This window comes from Aquarana catesbeiana, linkage group LG01 (genome assembly GCF_042186555.1).
Source record: "Aquarana catesbeiana isolate 2022-GZ linkage group LG01, ASM4218655v1, whole genome shotgun sequence".
NCBI lineage: Eukaryota > Metazoa > Chordata > Amphibia > Anura > Ranidae > Aquarana > Aquarana catesbeiana.
Window position 1 is genome coordinate 242,716,176 of NC_133324.1, and position 9,692 is coordinate 242,725,867.

At 40.9% G+C, this 9,692-nt stretch overlaps 1 protein-coding gene across 1 annotated transcript in view; it reads left to right on the forward strand.

The window, feature by feature from the left end:
• Nucleotides 1–9,042, forward strand: part of CFAP251 (cilia and flagella associated protein 251) — a 130,668-nt gene extending 121,626 nt beyond the window's left edge. The window contains exons 20-23 of the mRNA XM_073626813.1: nucleotides 447–590; nucleotides 3,760–3,988; nucleotides 5,920–6,021; nucleotides 7,722–9,042. Coding sequence (XP_073482914.1) covers nucleotides 447–590; nucleotides 3,760–3,988; nucleotides 5,920–6,021; nucleotides 7,722–7,858 — 612 coding nt within the window. The 3' untranslated portion in view covers nucleotides 7,859–9,042. The remainder of the gene's footprint in view (nucleotides 1–446; nucleotides 591–3,759; nucleotides 3,989–5,919; nucleotides 6,022–7,721) is intronic.
• The last annotated feature ends 650 nt before the right edge of the window (nucleotides 9,043–9,692 follow it).

A 9,692-nucleotide genomic window follows, 5' to 3' on the forward strand; every position in this document is an offset into this window, starting at 1 on the left:
TTTTATTGGATATGTTTTATAGCAGAAAGTGAGAAAGAAAGCTCTATTTGTGGGGGAAAAAAAAAAGAAAAAACATTTTATTTGGGAACAGTGTCACAGGCCCGCACAATTGTCAGTTAAACGAATGCAGTGCCGTATCGCAAAAATTGGCCTGGTCATTAAGGGGCGTAAACCTTCTGGAGCTCAAGTGGTTAAAAATCCTCAGTGTTTTTTAGTGTACTGATTTGATGTCAATTCTTACTGGATCAGTCTCTTGGATATGTATGACAACTTAGCATTAAGTGAGAACAAATGTACTGCTTCTTTTCTTTTATTGTAGTATACTTATTGTTTTGTTTTATGTAAAATGACAAAACCTTTAATAGAAAGTTATTTGAAAAAAAAAACAATTGATCAAGACGTGATGGTTGTTTTTTCTTGTTCACATTTGCTTGTGTTTTGTGTAGGAGCTGGAAGATTACTTTTACTATGCTCAGATGCGTAACCAGGGTATTGATACAATGGAGACCAGACAAGTTTCAACACATATTCCCTTGAAAGAAGTTCCTTTCATCATGCGAGCACTGGGATATTATCCAACAGAGCAAGAGGTATTTAAAATGTGTGTCTAACTGGCTGTAGAACTGTAGAATTTGGTATTAGTGAATGGATTTAAATTCTTACGAAACAAGAAAAATACATATTTTAAAGCAGTGGACCTCAGCTACTGACCTGGGAGCTTTATGTGGTTCTTATCTACCTTTTAATGTTGCTTACAGCAGACCTTTAGCAGTTGCTCACTATATACAGTGCATCCGGAAAGAATTCACAGTGCTTTACTTTTTCCACATTTTGTTATATTACAGCCTTATTCCAAAATGGATTAAATGACAACATGAAAGAAGTTTGTTTGAAATCTTTGCAAATTTATTAAAATAGAAAATGAAAAGAATCCCATGTACATAAGTATTCACAGCCTTTGTTCAATACTTTGTTGAAGCACCTTTGGCACCAATTACAGCCTCAAGTCTTTTTGAGTATGATGCTACACGCTTGGCACAGCTATTTTCGGACAGTTTCTCCAATTCTTCTTTGCAGGACCTCTCAAGCTCCATCAGGTTGGATGGGGAATGTCGGTGCACAGCCATTTTCAGATCGCTCCAGAGATGTTCAATCAGGATCAAGTCTGGGCTCTGGCTGGTCCACTCAAGGATATTCACAGAGTAGTCCCGTAGCTACTCTTATGTTATCTTGGCTGTGTGCTTAGGGTCGTTGTGTTGGTAGATGAACCTTCGCCCCAGTCTGAGATCCAGAGCACTCTGGAGCAGGTTTTCATCAAGGATCTCTCAGTACATTGCTGCATTCATCTTTCCCTTGATCCTGACTAGTCTCCCAGTTACTGCCACTGAAAAACATCCCCACAGCATGATGCTGCCACCACCATGCTTCACTGTAGGGATGGTATTGGCCAGGTGATGAGCGGTGCCTGGTTTCCTCCAGACATGATGCTTGCCATGCAGGCCAAACAGTTGAATTTTTGTTTCACCAGACCAGAGAATTTTGTTTCTCATGGTCTGAGAGTCCTTCAGGTGCTTTTTGGCAAACTCTAGGTGGGCTGTAGTGTGCCTTTTACTGAGGAGTGGTTTCCGTCTGGCCACTCTACCATACAGGCCTGATTGGTGGAGTGCTGCAGAGATGGTTGCTTTTCTGGAAGGTTCTCCTCTCTTCACAGAAAAATGCTGGAGCACTGTCAGAGTGACCATCGGGTTCTTGGTCATCACCCTGACTAAGGCCCTTCTCCCCTGATCACTCAGTTTGGCCAGGCAACCTGTTCTAGGATGAGTCCTAGTGGTTCAAAACTTCTTCCATTTACGGATGATGGAGGCCACTGTGCTCATTGGAACCTTCAACGCTGCAGAAATTTTTCTGTAACCTTCCCCAGATCTGTGCCTCGATACAATCCTGTCTCGGAGGTCTACACACAATTCCTTGGACTTCATGGCTTGGTTTGTGCTCTGGCATGCACTGTTAACTGTGGGACCTTATATAGACAGGTGTGTGCCTTTCCAAATCATGTCAACTGAATTTACCACAGGTGGACTCCAATCAAGTTGTAGAAACATCTTAGGGATGATCAGTGGAAACAGGATGCACCTGAGCTCAATTTTGAGTGTCATGGCAAAGGCTGTGAATACTTATATACATGTGATTTATTTATATTTAATACATTTGCAAAAACTTCAAACTTCTTTCATGCTGTCATTATCGGGTATTGTTTGTATAATTTTAAAGAAAAAAAATTGTAATTTTATTGATCAAAACACAGTTGCCAGTATTATTTTATAACAGATATCTCCAGGTATCTGTACATCAGTTCAGTTTTAGAAAAATATAGTTGAAGTTTGCATATGAGAGTTTCAAGGCTCCTAGGGTACACAAAACTGAACTAACTTGAAGGCCCTGGAACATGGCTGTTATGGCATACCACTGGACAGGGCTTTTTTTTCTCAGAGAATAGGGTAAATCTACATGGTCAAGCTCTGTCATCTTTATTAATGTCCTTTCTCTACTACTTGGGGAGCCACTGACTTAAAAGTGAAGCAAGAATAACAGCCATGAAACACTTACCTTCAAAAAGTCAGCAGTGGCAGCTTCTGTGTTTCTATGCTGACAGGTTTCCTTTATGCCCCTTTCACACTTGTGCGACCTGAAAGTTGCATGACTTTGCCGTGACTTTGACGCGATTTGAGCGGGGAAATATAGCAAATATATAGGAAAACCTGCATCCAATTCACTATAGTGTGAACAAAGCCTAAGGCCCCTTTCACACTTGGGACCGCAAAGTCACATGACAAGTCGTAACCCATGATTTCCAATGAGTACCATTCATATCTGTGTGACTTCAAGTCGTAGTGACTTCAAAGTAGTCCCTGCACTACTTTGGTCTGACTTTGATGGGACTTGAGATCCATAGACCTCAAGATTACACAGGCATTGCTTCAAATCGCGTCAAAGTCACGGCACAGTCGTGCAATTATCAGGTCGCACAAGTGTGAAAGGGGCATAAAGGAAACCTGTCAGCATAAATACACAGAAGCTGCCACTACTGACTTTTTGAAGGTACGTGTTTCATGGCTGTTATTCTTATTCTTGATTTACTTTTAAGTCAGTGGCTCCCCAAGTAGTAAGGAAAGGACATTAATAAAGATGACAGAGCTGGACCATGTAGATTTACCCTAGGTTCACATCTATGCGGCTGCGCTTGATGCATCTTTCAGGCACATTTTGCAGTGCGTTTTGCATTTTTAAACCCTTGTTTTTTATGCATTTTTGCATGCAGTTTTCATGCATTTTGCGTTTTTACTTTTTTTTTTTTTTCTCTTTAAACAAACTGTATATAACTGGTTGCTAAGGAGGGGGCCAGGAAGCCAGCTGCCGCATCCTTACCAACCGATGAGTCATTCCTCGTTGACAGCTGAATGTAGGAAAAAAAAATTAACAGCAAAAAAAAACCAAAATGCGAAAAAAATGGTGTGGGGTCCCCCCCAGGTCCATGCCAAGCCCTTCGGGTCTAGCATGGATTCGGTGGGGTCCCCCAAACCAAATTTTTTTTTAAATGGTGTGGGGTCCCCCCCAAAATCCGTACTAGACCCTTATCCAAGCATGCCGCCCGGCAGGTCAGGAAAAAATACAGGCTGGCTGCTTATGTTCAAAAACACAAAAACGCAAGAACAGACACATTTTAACATAATGTAACATTTTGTCATCTTCCATGTTTAGGTGGAAAATATGCTAAATGAAATCAAATTTAGTGAGTATGTAAACACTGGAAAACAAGTTAACCACATAGACCTTGGGGACTTCATAAAACTCTACGTAAATCACAGACCTGCATTTGGATTATGCTTAAATGGGCTACAACAGGCATTTCAAGTTCTTGGTTTCACTAACGAGAAAGGGGAACTGGCTGTAAACAGAGGAGATTTACTGCAGCTTCTGCAGACAAGAGGTGAGTAACCAGCACACTAAAATGTATTATTAACAAGAGAGTAACCAAGGCATTTAAATTCATTATCCAGGCTGGGTTCACATTATCTTCGCATGCGGCTCACAGGAGTGGTCTGGCGCGTCCTGGTTCACCGTTTAAGGTCCAATTTCAGCCCGAATTTTTGCCTGAATTCAGACCTGAAACGGATGAAAAGACGCACAGGGCTCTCGCAATTCGCCCGGGAGCCACAACGGAGATATGTGAACTGGCTTCATAGAGAGCTGGTCGAAATCTCCAGCTATTTTTTTTTACCCTAAAGCAGTGTTAAGCCCAAAAGCAAACATTTGTTATATTGCAGCTCACCAATTCTTAGATGTGATAGCTGCATTAGTTTTCCTTTTTTAGGAAATCTTTCTTCTATTTTTACCTAGTGAGCTGTCTAGTAAGTTTTTCAACAGCATAAGCTGTCCTAAAGATGTAACAGTTGGAGGGTTAAAACAAACCATTTACCACTGACAAGGGTGGTTACAATGATCAGTTTTTATTTATTTATGTAAACCCTTTATCCCAAAAGGAAAAAAAAATGTTTCTGTAACTGCGTAAAGCTGTTAGCTGGAGTTTGGCTTCAATTTGTTAGTGTATCTAAATCTGTTATTGCATCTAACACTCCCCTCCCCCCAGACTGACAACGCTACTGTCCAAAGGTGCCCCTGTGCTCCTTTATCCAGAGCAGAGGCATTCTAATACAGGAGGTGTGTTACTGGCCAGATCACCAGGTGAAAAGACAGGGGGAAAAAGCCCCCTGCAAGAAAAGAAAACCAGTGCAACCACCACATCTAATGATTGATAAGCTGCAATTTATTACATTTTTGGCTTTAGATTTAATACCGCTTAAATGCATAGAATGCATCAAGTAAAAAAAAACTTTTGCTTTTATAAACTATTTTCAGGCTGGGTTTAACATCCTTCAGCATCCAACTTGCATATGTGTGAACCCAGCCTAAATGTTGTACCTTTTACACAAGCAACTTTTTTATCCTACTGTTTTTTAAACAGATGAAAGACCTGCTATTAACGTGAATTCTAAAATTTTGTGCTGGATTGGGTATTGCATTGCAATTACCATTGGAGTGATAGGCTCTTCAATATTTCAAGCAAAACCAAAGAAAATTCCCAGCTCAACCTACTAACCAGCCTGCAACCAACCTAATTATCCTGTTTAACAGTATGCATTAAAAACAGGGATCTTGAATATTTCACTCTGTAATAATTTAGGGTTCCTCCACAGGTTGCTAGGGTTTTTTTTGATGGTGTCTGCATAGTCTTGGGTCTGAAGCCGGTTAGCAGCATGGCACCAATGATCTTTTTAGCTGCCTGTAAGTTTATAATTCTGACCATCAATGTAGGGGGGCATTTTTCCCACTGACCACTAGTGTAAGGTACATTCCTTCCACTGACCACCAATGTAAGGAGGGTATTCTTCCCACTGATTACCAATGTAAGGAGGCATTGTTCCTACTGACCACCAATGTAGGAAGGGTAGTCTTCTCACTGATCACCAATGTAAGGAGGACATTCTTCCCACTGAGCACCAATGTAAGGAGGGTATTCTTCTCACTGATTTCCAATGTAAGGAGGACATTCTTCCCACTTCTTCGACCGCTTTGCAGGGGTTAAAAGCATTCCGCTAGCAGCCGAAAAGCGCCGCTAAAACCACCCCAGTGTGAAAGTAGCCTAATGGACGGGCCGCCGCTTTTCTCCTAACCCTTTTCTGTTGAATTGTATTGTAACTGTACTAATAATTTTACCAATGGCCCCTGATAGGAGGGGTTCCCTGAGACCTAAAATTATTTTAAGGATTCTTTTGCAGTTGGGAAAGGCTGATGTAAGTAATGGATTGGATTTTTTTAATTTTCACCTAAATCACTTTGGTGTTAACATGTTGCACACAGGTGAGCATATGACAGAAGAAGAGCTTGCAGAATATTTTACAACCCTGTTGGGATTAAATCCAGAAGGTGGAAGTTCAGAACTGGGCACCTATAATTCTACAGGTTTGTAACAAAATGGAATGTACCCTCCAGCCAAACATAAATATATTATTATTTTCAAGGTTACCTGCCAGATTAAAAAGTTTAAAGAAAGGAACAGTACTTAATAAGTACAACAATTTTTTCTGTGCGACAAGGAGTCCCTAATCCTTAGGAGTCCCTAATGCAAGGTATATACTGTAGATGTTTCAGCTTTCAAAGCTGATTCGTACCGGGAATCGCACAGGAATGTGCGATCAACTTAACCACATTAATAATTATGCTACCAAAATGAGTGTGTGCTGTAAATTGCCTCCAGCATTGTTCCTGTTTCTTTTTGCTGGTGGCTGCCATTTTGCTGAAGCCAAGAGCCCCTGAACAGCATTACATCATAAAGTGGAACTAAACCCATCGATTTAACAGTTTCAAAAAACAGTTACATTCCTGGAATGCCGGGATTGCTAACTGTAACATTTGTTTGTGTCCGCAACCAAACTGTCAAACCATCAAATGCCTGGTGTCTTAACTGATCACATGTGCAGATCAGACAGAAGCAGCTTCCTTGGCTGTAAAGGATAGGAGGGTTTAATTTCTCTTCAAGGCTGTCATCAGATCGGCCTCTACAATTTCCACAGTGCCTAAAAATGGAGAGCAACTGAGCATGTAATGGGCAGGGTGAGGCAGTGTATTGCTGGATTTTAAAACAGTATAGGCACTTATTTTTAATGTTTTACATAGGTATACCTGCAAAAGGGGCAAGCCTGAAGTGATCCAGCAGGACTTAATTTTCTGACTAGAGTTCCATTTTAAAGTGGTTGTAAACAACCCTTACAGACCACTTTAACCTATAGGTAAGCTTAGCTTAAGGCTTACCTGTAGGTGCAAGAAATATCTCCTTAACCCACATGGGTTAAGGAGATATTTCTTGCCTACGGCGCAGGCGCACTGAGTGTGCCGTTAGTGAAGGCGATCATGCCGTCACTGATGGCTCCCGCGCGAATGCGCCAGTGTGACGTCATCGCTGCTCCGGCTAGTCACAGCCCCGGAGCAGTGATACACAGAAGTCACTCCGGGTATCATGGCGGCAACGGAGGAGGTGAACGAGGGTCGCTTTGGGGGCTTCGATCTCAGGTAAGTAATTCATAATGAGCTAGTATGCTATGCATACTAGCTCATGCCTTTGTCCTGCAGGGTGTTTTTTTTAGAGAGGGTTTACTTCCTCTTTAAGGAAAAATGAATGTGAGGCCCTAAAATTCTATACAGGATAGCAGGGGTGTCTAATTGGATATTTGACCTAAAGCTAGTACCTTTGCTCACTGTGTGGAAGCAGTAGTCTCTCTACAGAACTCTCACACTCCTCCTGCTACATCAGAGCTAGTAATTTCCAATCAGCTTGATTTACTGCTGCAATGAGACCTTTATTTACCCATAAAGAGCAAAGTTCTCATCCTGCAGTTACTGGCAGCGGACAGGCTTTTCTCTAGCTGTTTTAAATAGAAAACGAGCTGTAAGACATTAGACACCTTTTTGTTTTGATGCACCTGGAATGTATTTAGCGTAGTATGAACTGAAGGGTATATTGAGCTTTAACTCTATGATAGCGATTGAGGAATATTTATGGAGCTTTCTGAGTAAGTGGTGATTTATTGGGAGTTCAGAATTCTTGGAAAACGGTAGAAGGACCTGAACTAAATAGGATTTTTTGCTATTACTGGATGTTACAGGTGCAGCGGAATTACTTGAACAGGAAATCCCAGAGGAAATTACAGCAGATCTGTTCGCTGTGGAGATTCTTGGTTTACCGATCCGTACAGCTGACAAGAATGAAGAGCACTCTCAAATTCCAGAGGCGGCCTCATGATAGCAGTTGATGATTGCTTACGATGGTCCTTCTTGTTATAAAGTGCCAAAATGTTTTAGATAAAGTAGGAATTAGTTTAAATGCCTGCCAGTTGTGGGCATATTTTGGGGGAGATATCTGTTTAGAGATACACAACAAGAAATGAGAGGCAATATCTCCAAAGTGAGACGAAATCCTTTCTCGGACAGTTGTCAACAGAACCATTGTACCCATTGGAATATTTCACCTTGTCTGTTGCTTCAATGACAGTCCTAAAAATTGGATTTCCATACTTTACTTAAGAAAAAAAATAATCTGTGTTGACATTTATTATAAATTGTTATTTCACCCTTACAGAATTTTTTTTTTAGAGGTAAGCTAACACCGGATACCCTCCCCACCCCCCAGTCCTAGCTGTACTTAACTTTAGGGCTGCGGAGCTGTCAGCGTCCTCGCAACCAATCCAGCAGTCCAGGCATTTGAAAAACCTACTCTTCCCTCTCTTTTCTTTGTGCAGCAGCTTCACTGTGATGGTGCTGAACAATCAGAATCGATCTGGTTTCGTTTCTGAAGGTGGTGCATGAACAAGAGTTGGGATTTCAAATTTCTGAACCAGTACACTGGCTCCAGGGATGCTGATAGCTTAGTAGCCCTGCAGTAAGTACAGTGGGGATGACGGGGTGGGGGGAGCCTGGTGTTAGTTCACCTTAATGTTTTTTCTGTAAAGGAGATCTACCACTTTAAGTTCCCCTTCACACTGATTCATTGGGGGTTATTTATGAAAGGTAAATCCACTTTGCACTACAAATGCACTGAAAGTGCACTTGGAAGTTCAGTCGCTGTAGATCTGAGGGGGACATGTAAGGAAGATAAAAAAACAGCATATTAGCTTGCACATGATTGGATGATACAATCAGCAGAGCTTCCTCTCATTTCAGATCTTCCCCTCAGATCTACAGCGACTGCACTTCCAAGTGCAAAGTGGATTTGCCTTTCGTAAATAACCCCATTTGTGTTTCGTTTCTGCACACACATAAATATAAGGTATTTTGTGTGTTAATATGCATTGCATTATTCCAGCCCATTCATACTGACTGCACTGCCAATGCACCACAGCACATGAAAAATTGTTGCAACACATGTACAATGGACTGTGCTTCCAAAGTGTGTGAGAATTCTATTTAAATAAAATGGTGGTGCATTAATGTGTGTTATGGAATCACACCAAATAATGCAGGTTAATGTAAAGCCAGATTAAAACTAATATTATTTAGCAGAACCACTCACCTAAGGTTTTTCTACATAACATTTCTTTAGTCAAATATTTTTTTGTTTATGTTGAAATATTCTTTAATCTTATATTTGGAATATGGTAGAATAGAATTCAAATACTGTTGTTTAAACATATTTCATGTATGTTTTTTCCTGGGAAAGCTTCATTAAAAATATACGGCCACTTTGGAGGCCTGTTTCAAATAGAACAATCCTAAAGTATAGCTGGAGGCAAAACGTTTTATTTTGTTTTGGGTGGAGTGGAGAGGGATTAGAACACTAGTCAGTTTTTGTTGCTGTCGGTGCCCCCCGTTAGGGAGATTCACCCTCTCTATTAGTTCCCAAAGGGATTGCTTTAATTTACAGGGATTTCATCTCATCTGTTTTGGCTATGGTACAGGAAGTGAAGATAAATCTTCTCAATGGGACACAGATGGCAACAAAAACTGACAGGGGTTATTACCCTCCCTTACTCTATCCAAAACACATAACATTGATGTAGGTCCAACTGGTATAGTGGTGGTTTGCACTGCAGGCAATATTTTTAGTGGTATTGATCTTTACTTTCAAAGGTGCGATTATA